Genomic DNA, 26,210 nt, shown 5'->3' on the forward strand with positions numbered 1-26,210 from the left:
GTGAGGTTTATTCAAGCATGTGGTAACAACAACAGGGGTTTTGGAAAACTTGAGCTCATTTGGTTTCACCAACTATGTTAATTAGCTTATTTGTGTGATTAGCGCCTCATTAAAGGAGAAAAAAAAATAGACAGATGCATATAGAAACTCTGTTTCCCCAGCATTAAAACACTACCTGCAATAGTTTTTACTAGCAGAAGTAAGGCTGTGAAAGATTCACTGAGTTCTGATGTCAATAATCAATTGAACACCAATATTTTCTACAAAGCCTTGTGGACAGAAGTAACTACATACGGTGTACGCAAAATATAAAGATATCTCCATCGATCCCTTTGAACACAAAACATGTCACACCTGTGTGATTGTTCTTCTGCATAGCATTGGGCATATTTCACATTCACAAAAGGCCAAAATGACTAAAATACTGTTTCTATGGCGATGTTCGATAAATAAATAATAACTTTGGCAAGTGTGCTGCCTTCACATACATGCCAAGAGTCTAGCTTTATCCTCAAGACAATAAAAAGGACTTAGTGAAAATCTGCTTACACAATGAGCTCACACACAAAAAAAAAAAAAACATCCACAGATGACCAAATTACCAGCCTTGAGGCCAGCCTCCAAGATAATGAGCTGTGGCATTACTGGTCGCCCTGTGAGAATACACGCAGCCCCGTCCAGGGACTCTGCTGGTGCAATGGAGGGTGACTGTGACGGCACGGCTGCGTTCTCCACCCTCATGTTCCACCAGCAGAGTTTCTCAAGAGGAAGGGGAGTGATTTTCTTCAACTCACCAAAGACAATTTATGCTGTATATCTCGTGTGTGAGAAAGACTATGACTGTGGTCTGAACAGAAAAGTGAGTCACAGAGGAATACTGTTTTCTATTCAATAATCCTAGTCGTCATGGAAACTGGAGAGCTGATGAAAAGTGTTAAATGACTCCAGGGGCTGTTAGTGACAAAATTAATTATTAGCAGAAATGCACCAGTACAGCTTTGAGCTCAAAAACACTGGTCAGAAATAGCCTACATTATTCTGGCACTTCTGACCCACCTCAATGGACAACAACATTCCTCTTTTCAATGACACAGGAGCTTCGGCTTATTGTTCGGGCCAATTCAAGTTCAGTCCTGTTTATTAAGTAGCAGTACTCACAAGGAGAGTGAAAGGGGAGGTGAAAAAAAAAGAGAACTCCAGCAATAACACAAAAAAAGAGGAAGCAATCAGGGGTGAAAAACTACGTCCCATGAATCTAATTTCATACAGCCTGCCTGAAAGTGTTAAAGAAAACATGGCCACTCTATTTTTGTCTAGTTCTCACAAACCCACTTTCTGTTTTGTGCTGTGACAGCACCTGGTTGAGATCAAATTCGCAGAATCTGATACAATACAGAAAATAACTAACAGAGCTGTGACTCTTTGCTCCCCTCTTCTTATTCCTGGTTTCTCTTCCTGTTATTCTGTCCCTCCTGTGAGCCTTTTCCGGTCACCTGATGGTCAGAGATGATGATGCAGGGTTCACAAACCACAGTGCCACGTTCAGTCGTCAAACAGCGGCCCGGGTATGGTGCTTTGAAGAGATCTGCGGCTAAAAGCAGCAGCAGCAGCTTCAGAGAAACACTGATAAGGCAGATCATGACTGCGTGACTCAGCCGAGATGCCAAGCGTATGGCAGACGGATAGGTGTGAAGTTATGGTACTGGGCCCCGTGCTTAAAGTGGTGTTATGGGAAAAAGGTGGAACGACGACTGAAATCTGAAGTGGTGTTTCAGCTAATGTGTGATTACCAAGAGAAAATACGGGAAGATCATCTGAGAGAGACGGGTGCTAAATCTCCCTTTCTCAAGTTTCAAAGAGACTAGAAACCCACTGCTTCCTGAATCTTTTATTAAAAATAGGAACATAAATATATAAAACATCTTTAGGCATATTTACATTCAAGTTGTGACTATGACCGACTTTCATCCTTTCGCTTTGTCTTAATGTATGACGTATAAAAATCCACCAATTTTGTGTGTCTCTCCCTGCTGAGTCACTAATTGACAGGCATTCACAAAAGAACATCACTCATCGGTGAGGAAGTTGATGAGGGTGGTCCTGGGGGAGAGGATGGCTCTCTTGATGCTGCGCTCGCCGAGATGCTTCTGTCCGAGTGGGCTCTCCAGGACGAGTTTTTGCACCTGCGCCAAATCTTTGGACACCTGCAGAGGCACGGTCACTGTCCCACAGGACTTGTTGTTTATCTGAGGGTAAGAATGAAGATATAAATAGATGGGATGAGTTACTAATCTGTTCTGTCAAATGTTCCCCTTTCGAGAAATCTCCTTCCATCTGACAGAAGTTCTGCCCTGTCAGGCTCAGCCCAAACTCTTCCTTCTTGGCATAAAAGTCCCAGAAATAACAGTCTCCACCTCTCCTTCCACATATACAGTCAACCCTTAAAACACATAGTTAGTGGTAGGTATGGGAGGGGCGCTCAGTCTTGTAATGTTTAGAGGCAAGTGTATGTGTGCACACGGTGAATGTGATCATGTTTCTGGAAGTGGTTGAAAATTAATGGTGTGTGTGTCTGTATGCGTGTACATGAGTGTGTGTGTGTGTGTGTGTGTGTGTGTGTGTGTGTGCGTGTCCGAGGCCACTCAGCCTTGGCCTCGTATCTGGGACAAACCCAAGTACGTGATTAGAGGACAGAGGGACTGAGGTTGCCTTCACAGAGCTGAGGGGAGCCCACAACAGAGAGCTCACTCTGAAGTAAAACCAACATCATCATCGTCATCAAGCACAGTGAGTGCAAATATATGTACTCTAACTGTGTGTGTGTGTGCGTCCTTGTTAGGGGAGAGCGAGTGCGTCTGAATTATGACTATATGTGTATGAGACATGAACAAGAAAACAAAAAAGAATGCATGACATCAGATTTATTTAACAGAAAGGAAATATGTAAACGAGTATAATTTTCACTCCCAAACCGAACGAATAAGAGTGAAGAGAGAGCAGGATTGTAAACATGTACACTTTTGTCTTTCTACACTTGTGAGGACCCTCTATGACATAATGCATTCCCCAGCCAAAACATAATTTTAAGCTCAACCATAAAGCCAAGTTTTAACCTTTAAACGGGTCTTTGAAGTGGTGAGTGGAACAATGCAATGCAAAACATGTCCTCACTACGATGGTTTGAATCTGAAATTGGTCCTGACAAAGATAGCAATACAAACCCACACACACGCACGCACACACACACACACACACACACGCATCCATGTACACACTCCAGGTTTCTTTCATTTCTGTCTTGTGATTTCATGTCTCCAGAGGGAGAATCCAGCAGGTGCTGTTAGTCAGCTGACTGCGTTTGCTGTCATCACACATCATACATGCAAGTGTGTGTGTGTGTGTGTTAATGTGTGCACATGTGATGTTTGGATCTGATCCAAGTTGATTTTCTGAACCTTCCCATCACAGCTGGATACTCTGTCAGATTGTCTGTGTTGCCTTTGAAAGTGCACGCACGCACACACACGCACACTTCATTGCTGATGATGACATACTCTGTCAAGCTAGGGGTTTTCACTATTTGTGTGATTGAGCTCACAGGCAGAGAAGAAATGAGAGCGAGAGAGTAACCGTGAGTCAGGAATAACACAGTGCGTTCTGTTCTTGGCTTTTAATTATTGACCCACTTGTCTATTTAGCTTGAAGCTCACTACATGACATGCAGACACATAAACACACACACACACACACACACACACACACACACACACAGACATGCACAAACACACAGGGTAATCATAGACTCTCTTGAAAATTACAGACTATGAATGTAATCATGGACCTAAGACTGGAGAGTTTGAGTGAAAATGCCAGCGGATGCAAGAGCGAATGTGCGTGCATATTTCTATTAATAAAGTTATGTATAAATAATGAGCTGTCGCTGAGTGAGAACCCTTTATGTTCAAAAGCAAATGTAAGGGAAATAAGAGTGTGATTTTTTTTCATTTTTCGTTCATCCAGTCTGGTTGAAAGAGGACTTTTCTGAATCTTCACACAATGAAAGAAAATAAAAACATCCATGATGTTTGTTTTTTTTGGAGATGTCATGTATGTGTCTATGTGATCCTACCAGTACAGACAGCTCCACATAATCGGGGACATCCAGGTATTCAGGGTCCACTGTTGGCCAGAACTGTTGCAGGACATCTCCCCCCCGCTGGAGGAGGGGGCTGAGGGGGTTTTTCACCTGGCAAAGACCTGAGAGGAAACACAGGAGAACACTGAACACTGAAAAAGCCTGCGGTCACACTGAGGAGATGGTCTCCGGCGCTCTCAAACAGCCATTACACCAACTCAGCCAAAGGGCGGGGAGAAAAATATTGTGAAAATAGACCAGAATTAATTAAATGGGTTGTCTCTTAGTGAGGCAAGCCAGAGAAATTTCTGGGGATGACTTTTGTGCTGCTTTTTTTTTTGCCAAATTTGTTTTCCTTTCTGTAGGGAAAAAGTAACTTGTATGAAGGGTCAAACAACACCCCACCACCCCCAGGCCTGACTCTCCTTCAAACCAGCAAGTGTACGTCCCCCTGGAGGCACAAGGGAAGGATGTGAACTTCCTCTATCCTGAACTGTGTGTGTGTATTACAAACAACGAGCGAGAGTGAAAAGCACAACGTGACTGAGTGCAGCAGAGGTCAGACAGTCCTCACTTGTATGTCCTGTTTAAAAAAAAAAAAAAAACTATGTGTAGGCACAAAGAAAAAGCACACAGCTACTCATTAAAACACATACACACACCTCTTCCTCCCAGAGATCATCTGTCAGGTTTTCCTGACTGCAGCTATCAGCTGGACAATATGTTTTTCCTGAACCTCTTTTCTCTCAGCTGTGTGCAGAAAGCTTGTGTACGTGTGTCATCGACAATAAGGGGATATCGTCCAGGCCAGCGCCGGGGCACGAAAAGTGACGCTAGATCTTCCCCTGTATTGTTTGTGGTTCTATACTTGACCATGAGCTCTCAGCTCTACTTTCAGATTTGTTCATGTGCCAGGTGAACTGTTTTATGGCTTTGGCTCGTCTAGGATGTATAACAGTAATACAAATACTACGGTATTAACACAAGTGTCATAGTTTCACTCACGTTAGCACTGCTGGGTGCTGAATTAGATGAGTTGCAGTGTCAAGATGACTCATTTTACTGTAAACCTCACATACAACGTCATCCACCCTGAACTGACACCATCACTATTCAGAGAGACTAAAATAAATAAACAAAACTAATTAAAATTAGCAGAGTAGACTGGTAAGATCTCCAGGTCTGTTATATGATGGGTAAACAGTTTACTTTGTTGTGTTTGTGTTTGAGTGCTTATTTTATTGTGAATAACTCGCATGACACCAACCTGCCCACAGTTCAGAAGCCAGGTGAGGGGCCATGGGTGCTGTCATCAAAACCAGCGCAGCCAGAGCTTCCTCAAACTCCACGCTGTGCTGCACCACCCTGACTGTAGCACTCTGAACACACACAGGGGTAAAGATGTGAATTCCAAAGTGTCTAGCAATAAACAGCAAATGTGACATTTCAAAGTTCGAGGTAACGGAGGGCACACTCACACTCAGCGTGTTGGTGAACCCCATCAGGCGAGAAATGGCTGCATTGAAAAGGAAGTCCTCTGTGAAGTAAGATGTCACCTGAAAGTACCAACAAAAAGAAAAAAAAACCAACAGGTGACACAGTCATTTAGTGGAAATGATAAAGCCTGAGGCTATACGATGGATAGATGGATCGAGTGAGTCATGGAATATTTTTGCCTCTGATGAATTTTTAGAAAACAATGTCAGGCCCCAAAGAGGAGCCTCCTCCAGTTATCACCATGTGTACCAGCTGAAGGCACACAGCGTGTCCACAGTCCCCTGCTTAGCCTTCTGGGAAGAAGAACCCATTTGGGAAGGGCCTTAGGGAGGAGGAGGTCGATCACCGAGGCTTTTCTGAGGGACGGATCAAAGGACAGCCTCGGCTTTGGGGGCTTATGGCAAACAGCCTGAGGTCCTTTAAAAGCACCGGCCCAGAGGGGTGGAGAGCGAGAATCAAACCTGGCAGCCAAAGGAGGCTATTTATAAAGTGTGAAAGGAGACGGAGTGGATTTAAAATCAATTTCCATCCCCTCCTCCTTTTGCTCTTTACTCCGGTGGTTTCAGGTTTCGATAGATGTTGAGCCTTGGATGGAAAGGCTGGATCTCAGGACTATGTACTGTTGGGCTGAGTAATGGGATGAGTAATTACCTCGGACCGTGCACATACACTTCCAACAGTACAATCTACTGTGGTCCAAAAAGGCTACTGTAAATTCATTTTTACTGCACATTAAAAACAACAACAACCACATATATTTGGCACTAGCAGAGAAATTCAAACAATACTGAAGGGACGGATGCAATAAGGTGATTCATCTAACTTACTGAAGGAAGGTGAACACTGACTTGAATTTGGGCCCCTTACTGACCCCTACTGGTAAAGACTGTTGTAATATCCAACTGTTGATCACAGCCCACATGAGGCTACGGAGTTGCTACCTCTTGAATAGCGTAGTTCTTGTTCTCCCAGATCTTCTTGGTCTCTGCCAGCTCTTTCTTTTTCAGCAGGGAGGGGTTGGGCACATCTCCAAGTTGCCGAGCCCCCCTCAGCTTGGTCACCAGCTGCCAGAGCCGAGACTGCCACCGCAGAACCCCGGGAAGGGCGTCCTCTGAGGTGGAGAACACACAGAGACACAGGAGAAATGGATATTTTGATAAACTGTGGCACAGACAGCTTTTCTAAATAAGATGTACTTCACTTGACTAACTTGACACTTAACTAATACCAGGAAACAGTTAATGGCATATGGATAAAATCACACAAAACTAGCATACTCTGGGATAATTCTGAATTCATAATGCTTAATATGCATCAGGGTGAATTTGCAGTAATGTCAAGACTCACTCTTGACATCCCAGAGGATGTCCTGCTCAGGTGGTGCCGCATAAAGGATGAAGAGTCGAACTGTGTCCACGCCGTACTGCTGCACCACCTCTTCGGGGTCCACACCATTGTGTTTGGACTTACTCATCTTCTCCCAGGTCATCTCAATGCGACCACCACCGCTCATCACCGGCTCCTTCCCTAGAAGAGAAAAGTTAGCAGTCTGAAGTTAGATACAGCTGGACAAAGTGGTAAACTGTTTTATCTATCTCCAAGCTTTTGTTTTATCCAATGCTAAGAACTTTCAAACTGCAGCTACTTTATCTTTATTGGCTCCGGTCCGATCATAATTAGCGAAAAACAGATGAAAGAACAGTAAGCGAAGGCCTAGTTACCTTCATTCTATAACTCTAGCCTCTCTTTCGCTACATCTCCTGATTATCTCCTCGTTACCATGCAATGGAGAGAATCCTCGGGCATGATGTCAATTTTAAGAGACCTCGAGTCGCTTCAAAGGATGTTTGTATGATTTGATTTTGTCAAGAGTGGCTGTTTATGTGTCACTCAGTTACTACTATACAAACTATACAGCTCAAAACAGAGAGGGGGTACAAAGGTGGGATACTGATATCTCCCATCTGTTACGTGTGACATTGACAAAACACCCTGCATCTTTGGGTTGTGTGTACCTGTGAAGTCTATGTCTTCTCTCTTTAGGTACTGGCCGCTGTCTGCCAGCTTGAAAGTCTGGCCCTTGATCAAACCCTGGACTAGTAGTTTCCAAAAAGGCTCCCTGGAGGACAGAAAAAGGGTTAATTAACGCACGCACACACACACATACACACAAAAAAGCAGATGAAATGCTGTGTGCTGTACCTGTGAGTGACGAGGCCCTGATCCTTGCAAAAGTGACAGAGAAAGCGAGCATAGTACAAATGCATGACAGCGTGCTCCTTCCCTCCGATGTACACGTCCACAGGCAGCCAGTGATCTGCTAGGTGGCGCTCAAAAGGCCTGGAGAGGAAAAGCAAGTTAAAGGGAGCTGTGAATCTTCTCACTGCACGGAGATTCTTCTTCTACCCTCCTTAGATTCTCTGTTGATGACGTTCATGTAGATGTTTTCTATTCTTTAATGTGCTGATGGAAGCTTTCACTGCTCTGGCCATCAACTCTGACTAAATATCAAATACATGACTTCCTGTTTACATGTTTATAACAACAAAAAATGTGAGAGCTGTGGTGACCTGGATATGTGCTTGCTTTATGGAATTAGATTTTAAGCCTTTCATTAATGTTTCCAGTTCGGCAATGTACTGTTGGTTCATCCTCTTTTTACCTTGTTTTTATACACGTATACTTTATCTAAGCAGGTAAAACATCATCATCATTGAGATAAAAATCTGTTTTCTAAGAGAGACTTGGCCAGGAGGACGGGATCTTGATGGATTTTGTTCTATTTCATTATCTGTATGTTGGCTGACTTTATCTAAATGTATTGCTGAAATGCTGAAAGGAAAATGCAGATTTTCCAGTGTCTTTGTTTGGAAAGTTATTGTTTATTGCTAGATCATTGTTATTAGACTACAGTAGCACAGCAGACATGTGTCTGTACAAAATTTCAGAGCATGCCCTTAGAGAACATTTTGTCACACAGCAGTGGTTGCTATGTGCTTTATAACTATGCACGCTGAGTTCCTCTAGGGGGCAGACTGAATCTGATTCAGGGATGAAGCAAACAGAAGCATCCTGAAACCTCCTCTATCTCACCAACTTCACACATACACACACACACGCACGCAAAGTAATACGTATCTGAAGACTTCTTCTTCTCATGTTCATGTTCACAGTTAAAGTACAGGAAAGCGGAGAAACGTCTATCTGAGACGAAGCTGCTTCTTTCAGCAGGAGAGCTGCATGTGGTTAGCCTGTCTAGCATGATGGTCAGCAGAGGCAGGGATTCCACCTAATGATGCTTTTTAGGGCAGTCTGCTATCTCTGTGTGTCACCTTTCACACCAGTCATTACTCTCCTCCACACCTCTCTGCCTCCCGCCCTCCCTCTCTGGTTGATGGTGTCTCCGGATAATTGAACCTGGGAAAAAAGTTATGAACTCTCAAGGCTGAAAATAATTTGGCCTGTTATTTGGCATAAGACCAGGGAACTCTAATACATAACCACACACACACACACAAACACACATACTTCCATATAACACCCTCTTCCTATTTCCTTCCTCTTTCTTGCTACTTTCAACATCTCTTGCTTGCTATTTTCATCGTTTCCCCTTGCGCACATAGGGCTCAGCAGGCTAACTGAAATGCACAAATAGTGTAATTGCTTTTTCTGTTGTGCCATACTCTATCCCGCTAAGAAAAGTGATGCGGAGAGCAGTCCCCCTCCCTTTTAAAGCAGCTTTACAGCTAGGTCAGGGCACCGGGAAATTAATCTCTTTTGTGAAGCTCAGGGTATCGCCACCATCCCAGCAGGTGACAGCCATGGCTCCATAATCTCTATTGGCAGGGAATGCAACTTCCAGGCAAGTGTTCGTGTGTGAGAGTGTGACTGTGTATGAAGAGAAGGGAAGTATATGCATGTTTGAAAGTGGTAAGTGGGAGAGAGTGGGTGATCATACAGTCATACATAACTATGTGTTTGAATGTTACTTTGCAACAGTGCCCACAGAACAAAGTGTTTTTGTGGAAGTGCAATGTGTTGGTGAGGCATAAGAGAAAATGAAGTTTCTATTAAATTAGCAGAGATAACATAGTAGAAGATGTGTCTAAAAACAGACAGACATGGTTATTCACCCACTGCTGGAGGCGGCTTTTTAAGTGTAAATAAGACTTGTGCAATTTGTGCAAGAGGAGCTAGGAGGGCACTCGCAGAGCACAGACCTCCGCCAAGGACAATAGTCCAGTCTGAGTAAGTTTCCTAAACTATAAGAAATGTGTCAAAAACTTATTTTTAGCTGCGCCACACTATTCACTTTGCCTTTGTGTGTAACTATTTCAATATTATTGCTTATTTCGCGAGTCTGATTTGGACCCGCTCGAAAATTTAATGGGTTCTTCCTCGACCGTTCTACCAAATTTAATGAAAATCGGGCCAGCAGATTTTCCATAAACATGCAGACAAAAAAACAAAACAAAAAGCACTATAAACATCACTCTTTGACAGAGGAGAAAGAGCAAACTGAAGTGTCAAGGGGAGGCTGTTCATACCTGTCTGTGTTATGAGGGTCTGTGTATCTAAAGTAATACCAGGCTGAGTCCACAAATGTGTCCATGGTATCAGTCTCCCTCCTCGCTGGGCCCTCACATCTGACAGAAGAGACAAAGAGAGTTTGCAGAAGCAGCACAAAAATCAATATTAGGCTGACAAATTAGAACGTGAACAAATGAACGATCCTTGTTTGTATGCTTAGTGAAATGGCACATTATGTGATTTGCGTGTGTGAGTGCAAAGCTGGCTCCATCTGGCTGTGGGGGTCATGTCCCTGTAGAGAAGCACAGCTGAAGCCAGACTGGCACCAGAGCTCTGTTCCAGTGCCCTGACTAACAGGCTGAGCTAACAGGGAACGAACTGGCGGGACGAACACACGATCATGTGTTTGTGTTGGAAATGCCACCTCGTGCTCCTTCCTATCCAAGCCAAACAGCACTTGGGTACGTGATGTGAATCTGTCAAAATCACTTTCACAGTGGAGGAGAGGACATTCGCAAAGACACAGGGAAAAGAGAGCTTTTGGAAAGAGCTTTTTGTTCAAATTTAAAGCACCTAATGGAACAGTGAAAGTGTCTGCCTTTTACTTTATAATGAGTCTCAATAGAGTTTAAAAAAATCAGTGTCCCAGAAAGATAAACAGAAGCACAGCTGAGAGCTTTTCTATGTGCAGCAGAGCAGGTATCCTTTCCCTGGACCTTATGGGATGTCTGTTTAGTCTGAGCGTCTCTTTCTACTTGTCTAACATTCATCTCACAGTCAATTTTTTTAATCTCACCACCACAGACACACACATCTAGGAGGCAAAGCCCCTCGACCACCTACCGCACTGGTCTATAATAAAGCTGTGATGATGAAGTATGAACTGAAGGTTGCCTAGCAACAAGGCTAAGGTGTAGCAAGGTTAATATTTGTAAGCCAGGTGTTATTTCGAATGATGAAAACCGAGAAGTATAACAAAGCCAGTTCCATCACAAAAGAATCCAGAAATAGAAACTTGACGAAATGGAGAAAAAAAATTATTGCAAAAAACTGAGCAAGTGAGATATCTCACCTCCTCTCCCACACCAGACTGTCCAATCAGAGGCCAGATTGTGGTCATTTGACACACAGCTGGTACCAGCTACAGTAAAACAACCGAGGATCAGATTAGTCAAAACACAGACGTACTCTCTGTGGAGATGGCCCTTCTCTAAGCCATGAAAGGAGCCCAACAACAAAAGTAGGTGACTAAATCTGAAGCAACCTGTCTGCATGAGAGTGTAAAGTGCGAGTGTGTGTTTGTAGGATGAGCCAAAAAGAGCAAAGGGCTCTCAAACAGATGAGGCAAGAGAGGCAGCTGCCCACTCCACCAAGGCTCTCCTCCCGTTGTAAATAGCCCTCCATCTGCTGTGTGACTGCCTGCGAATGTGTGTGTGTGCTGTGCTAACTAGGTGGTCCCTGTCTTTACCTGTGAATTGATGAAACGACGCACAATCGCATGCACATCTTCCTAGCCAGGCTAAGCCGAGGCGGGGTTCGGCTGGCAGGCCAATTTACAGCGCTGCGGAAGGTCACAGACGAGCTGAGCACACAGGAAATGACTTCCTCAAGGACAAATAAAACCATCTCTCATCACCCTGCTTGTCTGGTTTTCACTCAAACTTTAATTGGACATGGTCGACGACAAATTTCCACAGACACTTAACAACGGAGGGGAGACGGGAAGAGAGGAGATAACAGCATGCTGGCGATTAGAGCCATCAATCACCGCTGATGGGAGGAATTATAGTAGCTTTGTGGAAGTGAGTGAACACAATCTGATGACTTGTGCCATCTGCGACTGAGTGGGCCATCGTTTTAATCAACATGGTGCCATGACAGTGATTAGTCTTATTCAGGGTGGAATTCCCATGTCAGCACGGGACTCTGGAGACGGCGACTGAGTAGGCCTTCTGCAAGCATTTTCAAACTCATTCACTCGCTGATGACTCGCTGCTGAGCTGTGTGTGCGTGTAATTATGCCTGTGTACAAAAGGTAAATGTGTGCACGTACATGTGTGTTTCTGCAGGCAGAGCTGGCTTATGTAACCTCCATCATCATCTCATGCTGCTCCTGTCACAGATGCCACTCATTACATAAGCCCGTCAGAACAAAAGTATTAATCACACAATTCACGGGCTCGCTCTCAATTCTCTGTGTTCTTGCAAAGCTGTCATTCCTCTCAGCCTGCCTGGCAGCGGGCTCATTTTGTCAGTGCTGGTCTCCTGAGGAAATACAGGAAGTACAGAGGGGAGGCTGTCACTGCGGAGGGTTTACACATAATTCAATTTTCACTCCACAAACACCATAATGGACAGGATCATTTCCCCAACCGCCTGCATTCTGCCAAAAAGAAATAACGCACCTCCCACCCTTTCTGAATCCTATTTACAACATCACACAGTTGAATGGAGCTACTGATCAGTGCTATAGGAGGTGTTGATGACTCAGTTACTTGCTCAAGGGTACTTCAGCTGGGAGGTTTGCTCACAGCACGAATGGAAGATCTGCAACTGACCAAGGACTTTGTGGTTATGAGAAATTATTTAAGGGACACTCTACCAGGTGAACTACCAGCGCGCCCCAGGAGATGACTTTTCAAATACTTTTAGGATCTTGTTTGGTGAAATTTAAACACTCAGAATTAATAATAAGTAATGTACTCTTGTGACATGGATGCAGGTTGCTTTTTGACAGTGAGAAGCTATTCAACATATTTGTTAAGACCTCAAGGACACACACAATGCGTCTTCGTAACAATGAATTTTCACAGAAAAACTCCACAGGTCTCCTTTATGATTGCTTCATTCAGATATTTTAAATTTGTAAGAAAAGATAAAAACAAGAAAATAAAGAACAGTTTTTTTCCTATCCTATTTATTATCTCACAACCTGTCAGACTGGTCTCATGCCTCTCATTTCCCAAAATGTTCCTTTAGGTGCTAAACCTTGAAGATTATCTGTCTGGTGGATTTGGCAACATTTGTGCAAAGCATGGATGAGCTACTGAACAACTAGTCACCGCAATTAAAGATGCCATCCCATTCATTCCTATGAAAGTAGCTCACTGGGCACATAAGCTGAAAAAGTCTCTGCAAAGTGAATTGTGAATTTTTATGGGACAGAAACCCGCCATCCAGTGGCTGGTCTACCTGCAATTCTTTAGAAGAAGAAGAAGAGATATTAGTAGCTACAAAGCAGTTACAAGTAGTGGTAGTAATAGTATCCATCTGTAGACGGTGACGAGTCGACAAGCTGTCTTGTCAGAGATACACTGCAGATAAGAAGCTGCACCTCCAGTGAGCTTGCACAAGCAGCATATCTTTATTTTCAACTGACAAGCAGAACTAGCTGCTAAAATACATGCCTACCATTATATATAGAAAATTATTTCACAAGTAAGAAGTCTTGAATTTTAACACAGTTTACAAATAGTTCAACTGTACCCATTACTTTGTATCTTTAGTGAGTCTTTTGTGTTTTTAATGTGTATTATTTGGGTGTATTCGTGCGTTTTTGCATAATATTACAATAGTAAGAGAATAGCTTGTGGTTATAGAATAAAAATGATATGCTACCAGTTGCTACAGTTTTGACTCCAATGTGCCTGGACAACAGACAATGTAGCTTGTTGATGTTAACACCATATAGTTGGAGCATACAAATCAGTTTGTGTGTGGTACTCCAGTAAAACATGAAAAATAAGACATTTAAATAATAATGTTCTCACCTGGGACACTTGCAGCTGACCCAGTCGTGAGCTGCCTCCAGCGGCGATACACCCTTTCCTGTCAGAGACGGCAGCTTGGGTAATGTAACAGGTAACTCCTCCTCAGGGACAGCAACTGGACCACAAGTCCCACAATGCACCACAGGGATGGGTGTTCCCCAGTACCGCTGTCTTGATATCAGCCAGTCCCTCAGCTTGGAGCTGGTGAGGTGGCCGCCGACCTTCTGCTCTCTGGCCTTCTGGGTAATGGAGTCAAACGCCTGCTCTCTGGAGAGGCCTGAGAACTACAGAAGGACAAAAGCGCTTATATTTTCAACAAAGAAAAGGTATATTAGACTTAATAATCACGAGTCTGTTGCATTTCATCAGTGGTGTGGTCATCATCAGCAGCGCAGACCTCCTCAGAGTTGATCAGAGTTTGTGTCCCATCTTCATTGCTTTTCAGCACTGTGGTCCACTTCAGGTTCAGAGCTGTGGCCACAGACAGATCCTCTTCACTACAGTCTGGGATACCTGTCACACACAGGTGCAGCACAGACATTAAACAACATAAAAAAAAAAACACACACATGACAAATACACAAAATACACATAACAAATGCTTCCTGTGGCGATGTTAGCATGTTATGATCCCTCAGTTTGCACCTTCACCTCTCTGTGACAGAAACACCCAGTGGTTTCAGACACTGGTTCCAGTAAAGGTTAAAGTTTATATATTCAGTCTATAACAGCAACTCAGAGATGAATACAAATGACTGTCTTACAGACTCGCAGCGATTTCTGGGTGACCCACACCTGTAGACATCAATAACTCACCAATGACAGTATCCAGATAGCCATCAAATACCTCCTTGTGTGAGATGACCAGGGGAACCTCATGGCCTGTGAGCTGGTTGCGAGCCGTGACCTCTGTCAGGGAGTCTGGAGAGCAGAGGGCAGGAGGTGTGAGAAAGACAGTGCTGCTTCCCCTGGTAACTAATTATCAACAATCATTACTGAGACAGAGAAAACCTCAAGGGAATCCCAATTAACATAGTCAGTCCGCTGCAGCGACTACATCCTTACTTTGGCACTGACATATGCAGACAAATACTGTTCAAATCTGAAATGAAATGCACAAAAAACATTCAGTTCCTTCTTCATACAAGTGTAGAGGACTGAGTCACCTTGAATAAGTAATGGATTATGTTGCTGATAAGGAAACATCTAAATGTGCATCTTTGCTCTAAAAAAAGCTTCTTTTCCACACCACAAAAGCAGAAAACACAAAACGCAGCCTGAGATGAGTGGAGGGCCGCTCACCTCTGCCCGGCTGGAAGGCTTTCTCCAGGGCAGAGCGCACTGAGCTGCTGCCGTGCAGCAGTCTGTGGGAGGGCAGGATGGCCAGGTAAGCCGCCCCGAACACCGTCTCTGGAGAGGAGCTGTAGGCTGAAAGGGTCTCCCCCGTCTCCTCCCCGTTCACCTGGGGGATAAGAGCAGAGTCCTGTGGGATGTGTGTGTTTCTCGCCGTCCACGTCAACAACAGCACTGGAGCTGAGTTCATGAGGGGGACCTGCTTGCTTGTCGCACACTGTGGTTTATTCTGAAGTATGATGTCTGACGTTACAGTTTTAGGCACAGAAGCATGTGTGGTTTCATAATAATGATCAATCATCAATTAGCTAGTAGACAGAAAGTACAATTTTCATAATGAATTAATGGTTCTATTTATTTATATTAAAATTTTGCCATCAGTCTCAGCTGTCCATAGCATTTAATGCTACTTGGCAAATGTTAGCATGCTAACATGCAAAACTCAGATGGTGCTGCTGGGAGCTCTGTGACTCCACGTAAATCTGTTTAAAGACATATATTATGGGATGTGGTGCATTGTTGAAGGCGTTTGTCATAACTTTATAAACATTTTATAGATTAAATATTTAACAAGTCACTTGGAGCTCATTGTCAGTTGGAATTCAACACATAAAATCTTGGGTATATGAGATATATGCAGAAGAATGTAGCTCTTTGATACATAACAAGACAACAATGTCTTTAATGTCTCTAATATTCATAGACAACACACTCATTGTGGGGGTTTTTAGGGTAATTATTGTAGGTCATGCTGTAGAAGACATACTAATACACATCTTCAGCCCACTGGGTTGATAATTCAGTGAAGAGTTCCTGTGACAATGTATCATGATGAATTTAAGACAAGCAGCCAATTAACTTGACGACCCCTGGTTTTTACTTTAATTACGCACAAGACAAATAAAAACAACAAAAACACAGTAGCATCCTCATATCCCCTTTTCTCTAGATATATAAAGACTTCTTAAATTAAGGAACTGAGTCTTTTTCAAGGAGAACAGTTTAATAAGGCTGTTCGTTGGGCTCTCAGTGGGCTTTTTGCCACCGCGCAGTTTGAAACGACAGACGTGTGAAGAACTGTAAATATGGCTCTCAGAAAACTCAATAGAAACTAATCTGTGACATCATCTGTTTGTATAAATTGCCGCTTGCAGATGGATGCACCCGCTGCATACGAACTAAAGAGCAAAGATTTTGATGTTTTGGTACATGATTCTTAATAGAAACACATAAATAAACAGAGGCGTCTAAGAATCCAGAATAAAGCGAACAATCAGTGCTTGGGTAGAAGGAGATGAAAAACAGAGGCTGGGAAGGGGGAGCAACAGGGAAACAGGCTGAGAGATTGAAAGAAAGCGAGAATGATGAATGAATAAAAAGTGAGCAGTGGGAAGGGAGCCGAGATTCACCTTGAGTTTGAAATCGAAGTAGCAGCCGTTACACTCTCCAATCCAGTTTGCCTGCATGGCTTTGACCCCATACCACTCTGGAAGGTCTGCCAGAGCGTCCAGGAGAGGCTGGAGGAGAAAGGCGCAAACACAGACACAAGCTTACCACTTTGTACAAGTTTCAAAAGAGCCAATTTTCCACTTCACTGTGGAAAAGAGATATTTTTGTAAGGGGGCAACTGGTTCTTCATAAGTATGTGGCTGTCTACAGTACTGTAGGATAATGCAATGGACTCCAACTCAGTGTGGCCTCTTTCAAAGCCGAGCCAATTTATTTTGACAAAGCAGCAGAGCCGACCAGGTCACATTATGCAGATAAAGAGGGATTTTCAGAAATCCTGACCTCCACTCGCTCTACTTTCGTTGATATCACAAAGCAATCGGTTATAAAGTGCACAAACTCTCTCTCTCTCTCACACACACACACACACACAACTGTTATTCTGCATGATTAAAGAAAGCTATGCATATCAACGAGGCTCAGGCCAAAAAGCCACAGCTGGGCTTGAGCCAAAGATGTTATAACTCTCGATTTCCTTTTCAGTCTGTCACAATCTATTACCGAAAGCCCCCCTCGCTGTGCCGCTCAGCATGCAGTACCTCATCACAGCGATATCAATACAAACATAAACACTGGCTATAGTCATCACTGGCACGACTGCGGGGTGTGTCAGTTATGGATTTGCTCCAGAGTGGGACAACAGAGAGCTGAATCTCAGTGAATCTGAGTCAGCGTGACGGAGAGACTCTTGGAGGAGACGCAGCTAAACAAAGATGTTACCAGCAGGAGCGCAACCACGGACAACTAATGATGGCTTTAAAGAGTGAGGCAGTAAATGTTTTTTTTTTTTTTAGTGGACAAGAAAATATAGTTTGGCGCAGAAGCAGGGAGAAACTGATGGATGTACAGCAAGGACAGGAGTCTCCATGGCAACTAAGAAAAGCTTGAGAGAAAAAGCATGGTATAGCAATAACCAAGGATTGTGTGTGTCTGTGTGTGTGTGAGAGAGAAAAATATTACACAATGCAGCGATACAAATCCATGCATTTTCCAAGCTGGTGTAGGAATTTGAACCAGCAACCTCAAAGTCACAAGTTCTTTGAGTTTAATGTACCTAAAAGACACAAACCACTTGCAGATCTGTTCATAGTTGAGCAACATCACGGTCAAATAATAGACTGAGCTCTTAGTTTGTGAGTCATTTAGATGTCAGTGCAGTGTAATTGGCAGGCAGCATGTGTGCCTGAGTGCAACAAGTGTGATTATGCATGAAATTGGAAACTCTGCCATCGCCACGTGCACGTGATCATTTTGCATCCTGCACACTCCACTTCAAAAAAAATCCATCTTAGTAATAATATGCAGTCATCTGTGTCCTGGAGGAAACAATACGCTCACAATTCATGAGGAAACTCCTTCAGCACAGCGTGGAGCAACCTGACAGCTAAACTGATGGCCGCCGAGTAAATATTGTCTGAAGTTAATGTTGTCTAACAGACTCGAACACGTGTACAGGCGAGGCAGAGAAACGCAGGAAATCACAGTCCAATTACAGCGCTTTTTATTTGGCACGCTGCGGTTTGACACGGTCTTCCTTTCGCTCCATCTGTCTCTCTCACTTCTTTTCCTTAACACCTTCCCCTTCCTTCCTTCCCACCTCCCTATTTGTCAGAGAAAATTAGAAATGCAGGAACACATTGTCACAGTAGGCTGCTTCCACCTCCGCTCACACCTCTGACACGGACAAGTATGGGCGACTTCGACGCTGCGGCTAAAGCTGGCTGAAATTGAGTTTTTTAATCAAAACGACAAAGTTACCAAACCCTCAAAGGACAAACTAGTGTTTTTGCACGTTTTAGCCCATTAATTAACGATCACATGTATTTGCTACGATTGCCAAATATTTTTCAAAGCACAGAAGAAGTTTAGATTGATTTCACACCTCCCAGGCAGGCTTTGGTTTCTATTTTATTTCAGTGTGGTATGAAAATCCACTCACACAAGCTTTTATTTTAATAGAAAAAAGGAGAGCTGAAACAATTTAATCGATTAGTCTATAAAAAATTATTTTACATCTATTTTGACAACCCATTTAAAGTCATTTTCAGGCAGAAATTTCAATCTTTCTCTGCTTTCATATGAGGATTTGCTGCTCTTCTCTGTTTTATATCAATGTAAACTGAATGCTTTTGAGTTTTGCACTTGTTGATCGGACAAACAAGACATGGGCTTTGGGAAATAGTAATACCATTTTTGTTTTTTATGTTATCTAAGTTGGCAGACCAATCCATTTAAAAAAATATATATACAGTATTTATTATTCATTTAATCATTAAAATAATCTCTAGCTGCATCCATAGAAACTCTAGCAATATTGTAATCTCACATTTTTACTCAAACTTTCTCAACTAAGAAAAAAATTCACTCAAGTTTTAATGATGGATTTCTGTCCATCGTCTGCCAGTCAAAGGTCTGAGAAAATGCCAATCTAGTTAAGTGCTTTCAAACAAAACCACTTTTCCCCTTAGGACCACTGAGTAGACATATATGTCTAACAATGCACATGCGTGTGCTGCATGTATAATGCATGAACTCTCTTTCCCATCGGTGATTCATATAAGTCCAGAGGGGGTCGTTTCGCCCTGCAGCAGGTCTGCGCTCTGAGCTGAAAAGTTGGAGGCTTCTCATCAGCCAGCCAGGCCGCCTGGCGCCATTACCCCCGACTCCACTGGTCTCTCTCTGATTGGTCGGGAGACGGCAGGCTACAAATGACAGTGTCCGGGGGTCTGATTGCAAAACCGGACAGGCAGGGCTGCAGCTGCTGCTACTGAAGTATCTGCCATGATTGTTATCAGATGGGTCCGCATGTAGCTGCTGGTCAGCCATTCAGATGCCACTTCTCACGTACACACAAATGTATAGGCCTGCCCCCCTCCCCCTCCCTCTCCCTCTATCTCTGTCACACACACACACACATGAGAGAGAGAGAGCCATACCTTGGCATAATTTGTAGTCTTGATGAACCATTGTGTGAGCAGCTTCTGCTCCACAACGGCGCCAGACCTCCAGGAGCGACCATTTTCATCCACCTGCTCATCAGCCAACACTGTCTGATCAACAGGGTCCCAGTTGACCACAGCCTGGATAACACACACACACACACACACACACACACACACACACACACACACAGACATGCAGATGAACACACACACACACACACACAGATAAAATGAAAAAGCAGAGCTTAGGAAGTAGCTTGGATTTAATAGACAGACCAACGGCTTATGTCAAGGTCGTCCCATTTCATTAAACACAATCAAAGGGCTTCTACCAAGCTCTCCTCTTTTCAATACATTCGTTTTTCTTCCAGGAGTGACGGGTGAGCTGCCTCAATCACTTCTGTAACTGTCAGGGACCTCACACACAAACCAATCACATTATTCCTTTCAAAAGAAAACCAGGATAAGTACTGTACTGCAAAGACCATTCATACCTCTTTCTGATATGCGAGTCCTGCTTCAAAGAGCTTGATAAACAGATACTGCGTCCACCTGTAGTAGTCTGGAAGACAGGTGGTCACTTCCTGTCAGGATAAAACACAGCCAGGTCAGAGAGCAAGCCACACTTAAAAGCTGCCCAACTCTCAACTGTTTGATGCTCAGCTCCTCTTCAGTTCCTACTCACCCGGTCCCAGTTGAAGCAAAGGCCAAGGCTGTCCAGCTGCTCCCGCATGGACTGGATATTCCTGTGGAGACGACACAGAGCAGCAGCAATGTTGACGTGTGTGTACGATCAATAAAGCTCACAAGAACAGATGCGATATTTCGTGTACCGTTTAGTCCACTCCTCCGGGTCGAGGCCTCTCTCGATGGCTGCGTTTTCTGCTGGGAGTCCAAAAGCATCCCAGCCCATCGGATTCAGCACCTGCGGGTGCAGTTAGGAGTTCTGTATCAGCTGTGACATTATTTGTGATTCAACAGTGAATCACGCCAAACATTCTCCGTTTTCAGCCTCTTAAATGTGAAGATTTGGTGCTTTTCCGTTTTTTTGTTTTTGTTTTGTTTTTTTTAAATCACTCCTAATTAAATACGTTGACAAAACAGGCTATTCTGAGACGTCACCTTGGGTTGGGGGAAATAGTTTCAGGCACTCTTCACCACTTTTGACATTTCATAATCTAAATGATCAAAAAGAAAAATAGCTAAAAAGCTCTAAACATCCAAGTAATGTTAAATGGACTGTGCTTGTAAAGGGCCTTGCTAGTCTTTTCAAACACTTGAAGACCTCAAACACTACGTTTGCTTTTACCCATTCACAAAGCGTTCATACGATCTGCTCTACCAATGAGCCGCGGGTGAAGTTACAATAGGGAAAACACATTTTTGAGTGGAGGGGCACTTCAAAAGAGACAAAGACTGAATGCCTTCTTGAGATTTTGGCCTTTGTGTAAATTATCTGACATGTGACGGGATGATTTATGCAAACGGTTTCATTAAAATCAAAAATACGTCATCGTAGAAGTTGATTTATTCAGCAGAACAGCACTGGATTCCCCTAACTGCAGCACATTTAGACCCCTGTATGATAATGTGTCGTTTCCTGCTGGGAACTCCATTACACATTGTTGTTACCGCATGCAGACTGCTGTGTTCATGTAACTGCAGATGTTATATAATATAAGAACAAGTGGAGTGCAAGGTGAGACTTTGAATGGAAAATCAGGACGTGACAGCTCTCTACTCGCCAGCCTGATACAAATTACTCGCACAGTTTCCTAAACACCATGATCTACTGTCTGCTTTCTCTCTCTATCCCTCAGCACTTTGTATCCTTATCCATTTTAGTGCCCCCATTTAAAATACTCCCTCCTTGACATAAATCATTGTGGACGCCTCTTTCACTCATCTCTTTTCCCCTTCAGCTCTTCGGCTGTGCTTTTCTACTCGCTGAGAGAGAAACGAGATGAAAGCACGGGAGTGGAAGCCGTGAATAAAGTAGAGGAGAAGCAGAGTGACAAGGAGTTGAGGACTGGAGAGGATCATTGCACGGACTCCAACGGGTCTGATGTTTCAGACGAATTGGTATCCATGGTAACTGCATGGGCCTCATTTGTAAAGCCGAGTGCTGGATGGTATTAGGCTAAGAGCGCTCAGCACAGCAGACCCCTGTGACTGCTCAGGAGGAATACAGGCACACTGAGAGTGAGGCACAAGCCAAAGATAGCCTATGTAAATAACAAAGCAGAAAAAAAACATGTGCCTCATTAGGATAGATACGCTGCTACACTGTTTAGTCAGTGTAAAAACTCCATTAAATTGGACAGAATTCATGAGGGGACGCTACAGGGACCAGCTGTGACGGACAGGCTGCGTTAGTGGGCTCAATTCTCAAAGTTCAAAGAGAGCGGCTGAGACAAATTATCTTTTCACTACGAATAGCTTCATCTCCACTTATCCTTATGTCCACACAAAGTACAAATACTAGTCCGACTCCTTACTAACCTGTTATCACAGAGACTTACAGTATATTTCAGAGCATGAGTGACAAGAGGCAGTGGAAGATGGACGTGGGAGTCAGTGGAGGAACATTTTATGACAATCTGTCCACTGTAATGAGGAGCAAAGTCAGTGCCAACCTGAGACAGACAGACACATCAGTCAGCAGCTACAGGCTGACGACAGGGAGGACACGAGTGATTTTCTGAATGTGGAGCCACTCGGTTACATGCAAGTGTCCACCCACACAGCTCCGGCGAGAGGCTTCTCTCGATCTGTGGCAGCTTCGTCTGTTTTCTCATCACACTGTGACTGGACAATTCAGCTCATTCCATGTATCCAACTTTTTTTTTTTTTTTTTAAGTTTCACAATTTTAAACAGGAGCACAAGCAACTGCAGAGCAAAGAAGAAGAGCATGACTTTAATCAGGTTTCATCTACATCTATAAAGGTTTATTTCACCCGAATTATGAAAGACATTTTTTCATTTACTGTAATCTGCCATGCTGGCAGGTTTGGGTTAAAACTATAGTTCGCCATTTTGGGAAACACATAGAGAAAATTGATACCACTCGTATGTCTGTAAAATATGGAGCTACGACAAGCAGTTATTATCAAAACTGAAATTTAGCCCATGCCCCGATTATGCTGGATAATCCACAAACCATGCAGTCATCGGTTTTCATAGGTAGTACTTCAGTACAAAAAGGGTTTTGTACCAGCTACTTTTCCAGCAGCTAGTAGAGCCTTCTCATCAGGTGAGTTGTGGACAGTTTAATACTTTGGACTACTTATTCAGTAGAAAGTAGTCCCTTCCTTATTTTACAGTGATGAAATAATACACATTCTGCCAATCAACGTATATAAAGTTGATAACACTAGGAATACTGCTATTAATACTGCCATATAATATACTGTATGTATTGAGGACTTTGAACGAACTGAATAACTGTTATTAAGTGTATTTTTATGGCAAAATGTAAGTTATCACTATATTGAAGCGTAAGATTCCAGTGAATAACATCCAGTAAGAAACATGCTGCTGGCACTATTTTTACACAGGAATACAGAGGACTGACAAAGAGCTTCATCACACGATGTAAGAAAATTGACCTGAAGTTCATTATCAGCAGAGCCAGTGAGCTTGTGGTGAACTACCAGAGGAGCAGGAGGCACCTGTCCTGGCTGTCATCCAGGGAGAGGAGTCAGATTCATTGGATTTATGTGCAACTTCGGCCGATAAAGCTGCTTCTGATAAAACGCAGAGTTGTAGCCATGACAGTAGACAACACTTCAAATATGGATGTTGCTGCAAAAAAGCTTCTCAAATGTAGATGCTTCGCAGACATCTTCATCTCCACAGATCTACACAATAACCACAGTTTCAAGAACATCAATTCAGTATCTGACTGAATGTGAAATGTGGCCAAAATCCTTTCTGTTCCTGAGCCAGAAAAATGTGTGAGATTTGGACATGATTAGTGTATGAATCCATGAGTTATGTTGAAAAATGTGTTTTGTGATGTCACAGTGACCTTTGACCACAAAAGTATAATCAGTTCACCTTTAAGTTCAAGTGGATGTTGCTGAATTTGAATTCCCTCAAGGCATCGCTGAGATATTGCATCCATTAGCACAGGACAGAGAGACAGACAACATGCCTTTCAGCCACGGCAGTCGCCAGCACGAGGGCATAAAAAGGAGGGTCTCACACATGAATTCCCCTTTAAAAGCCAGAAAATAGCGTAAGGGTGTGACAATCGACAGAGTGTACCTTCCTTAATTAACCAGTGAATAGAGTAGACTGTGTTCACACAGCGGAACAAGGTTTGCTTTCTGACAGATGCTGAGAGAACGCACACTCCAGGAAGTAGTTTCCATTCATGTGAAACCATGTTTCTGTTCGGGGAATAACCAAACGGGAGCAGAGGGGATTCGCTCTGTAAGTGAGGGACATGCACAAAAACCTTGTGTCAAATCCACCAGGGGAAGGAAAAAGGAGAGGTCTGTCATACGCCAAGTGTTTGTCAGGGAGGAGGACAAAGACTAAACACAGAGCTGAACAGAGGTCGTCACTATTATGTCAGAGGGTGTGTGTGTGACTGCAGCAGTATGATCCGTCTGACAGACACTGGTCACAGCTTCATCAACACCAGCCGTCTAACTGGGCTCAAGCAGAGAACTGCATATCGACACCAACGCTTTGATTTGAAACAGAGTCGAGTATGGATTTTTCCTCCTTTCCTTATCTTTATCGCAGCAGGCTTAAAACCTTCTATTTTCCCCAACTGCCAGTTCACAGGAAAATGTTTTCTTGCTTTACTGATGTTGTCTTGTGTCATAAATATTTCTCAGCTCACAGGGGATCATGGGTTTATTCAATCTGTGTAATAAAAAAAAAAAAAGAAAAGTGATCTCAGTGTTTTACCCAACATGAAAGGATGACACATAATATTAGGTCAGCGTAGCAGAGAAACGCATTCAAAAGAAAAGACAAATGGAGTGCGTGCTCCCAGAATAGTGTAAACCTTGTTCATGTAATGCCAATAATGGTACTCATATTAATGCTACGCTTAGTTCGCTATATTATGTGAGCAGTATCACAGTTCAGTGCATGTGTAAACAGATGCTCCTGCAGAGTAAATAGAGGTGATAATTCATGATATTCCTAATAAACCACTGTTGAGTGATGCAGAGCAGGAATAAATGGATCAAATTGGAGCTACCGTGCAATGAGAAAACAAAAGTGAATTCAATCTGAAAGAAAATAGCATAAACCAGATCAATACGGTATAATGTTACGTACCAAACGCAGAGTGCTCCATTAACTCTAAATAAAAGACTGATTCACTGTCCAAGTACTGAGTGGTGGTTTACCAGCAATATTGTGAGAAAAGCCAAATACACATGACTTTCAAAGCATTAGACCAGACAGGAAGGTAGATGTCTCGACATTATAGCAGCCTGCTACAGTAAAATATGTTCTTCAAAGTGCCTCTGAGGATGACAAATGCTTTGAGGTTTTAGAAAGAAAAGTCAGTATAGTGTTGCTGTATATCTGAAAGAATAAAAACAGGGACCGTTAAGCTTTAGAAAAGGACTTATAACAAACAAAAATAAAGCAAAACTGGGCATAAATTAAAAAAGCTTACTTATTCTTAAAAGGTATAGCCACCTACTGCAAGAAGTTACTTGTGTTTTGTTTTGGCCAAAGAACAGTTGAGTTAATACTTGTACACTTAAAAACTTGTGATATGGCTGGGAAAAAAAATGTCCACAGGCAATGAATGGGAAATAATCTATTACGACAAACAGTATTTGTGAGTTTTACATCAAAATAAGATTTAAATTTAACTAAATCAGTTTAATGAATATTTAGAGTATCTTAAAGCTTTATAGGCCTTTGGCACAGCAGATATGTGGACGCTAATAACTCTACCTATAACATTAACGGCAGAACGCACAATACCAGGACCCTGAAACTGAAGCACATAAAAGGAATTCTACCTTTGTTTGTTTTATTATACACTCCAGTGCTTTTCTTCTCCAAGACATGTCAAAATGTCTTCTGTGAAAACGGCCTCAAACTAATGTTTTCCTTCCTTTCCTTTCAAAGCACTTAAGTTTTCTTGGCTCATTTTATGTTGCAGAGTGCACTGACCTTGTGTTTCTTCAGAGAGGACCGTCTGAAATGGTAAAATAACATTAACTACAAGCAGACGTACCTGGTGGCCTCTCATCCTCTGGAAGTGGCCGATAGTGTCACTGATGGTGTACACTCGCACGTGGCCCATGTGCAGCCTCCCGGACGGGTACGGAAACATGGAGAGGACATAAAACTTCTTCCTGTTGGAACCCTGGAGAAAACAACAGTCAAAATAACGGCAGTAAAACTTGATTCATGCATTAACCTGATGGGGTCAGAACAGGAATAATAACTCATCTCCTACAGAGCGAGAGCAGCGACTTGACTTCTGG

General features: G+C 43.0%; 1 protein-coding gene across 1 annotated transcript in view; it reads right to left on the minus strand.

The window, feature by feature from the left end:
* Positions 1 to 1,884: 1,884 nt before the first annotated feature.
* Positions 1,885 to 26,210, minus strand: part of lars2 (leucyl-tRNA synthetase 2, mitochondrial) — a 28,941-nt gene continuing 4,615 nt past the window's right edge. Inside the window, exons 3-21 of the mRNA XM_070835255.1 lie at positions 25,958 to 26,089; positions 20,570 to 20,661; positions 20,422 to 20,482; positions 20,231 to 20,320; positions 19,731 to 19,874; positions 16,695 to 16,802; positions 15,235 to 15,394; positions 14,749 to 14,853; positions 14,330 to 14,445; positions 13,933 to 14,216; positions 10,180 to 10,278; positions 7,835 to 7,972; positions 7,648 to 7,751; positions 6,980 to 7,159; positions 6,574 to 6,743; positions 5,614 to 5,691; positions 5,403 to 5,514; positions 4,130 to 4,257; positions 1,885 to 2,246 (exon numbers count right to left, since the gene is read on the minus strand). Coding sequence (XP_070691356.1) covers positions 2,067 to 2,246; positions 4,130 to 4,257; positions 5,403 to 5,514; positions 5,614 to 5,691; positions 6,574 to 6,743; positions 6,980 to 7,159; positions 7,648 to 7,751; positions 7,835 to 7,972; positions 10,180 to 10,278; positions 13,933 to 14,216; positions 14,330 to 14,445; positions 14,749 to 14,853; positions 15,235 to 15,394; positions 16,695 to 16,802; positions 19,731 to 19,874; positions 20,231 to 20,320; positions 20,422 to 20,482; positions 20,570 to 20,661; positions 25,958 to 26,089 — 2,481 coding nt within the window. The 3' untranslated portion in view covers positions 1,885 to 2,066. The remainder of the gene's footprint in view (positions 2,247 to 4,129; positions 4,258 to 5,402; positions 5,515 to 5,613; positions 5,692 to 6,573; positions 6,744 to 6,979; positions 7,160 to 7,647; positions 7,752 to 7,834; positions 7,973 to 10,179; positions 10,279 to 13,932; positions 14,217 to 14,329; positions 14,446 to 14,748; positions 14,854 to 15,234; positions 15,395 to 16,694; positions 16,803 to 19,730; positions 19,875 to 20,230; positions 20,321 to 20,421; positions 20,483 to 20,569; positions 20,662 to 25,957; positions 26,090 to 26,210) is intronic.

The sequence above is a fragment of the Pempheris klunzingeri genome, chromosome 8, assembly GCF_042242105.1.
Source record: "Pempheris klunzingeri isolate RE-2024b chromosome 8, fPemKlu1.hap1, whole genome shotgun sequence".
NCBI lineage: Eukaryota > Metazoa > Chordata > Actinopteri > Acropomatiformes > Pempheridae > Pempheris > Pempheris klunzingeri.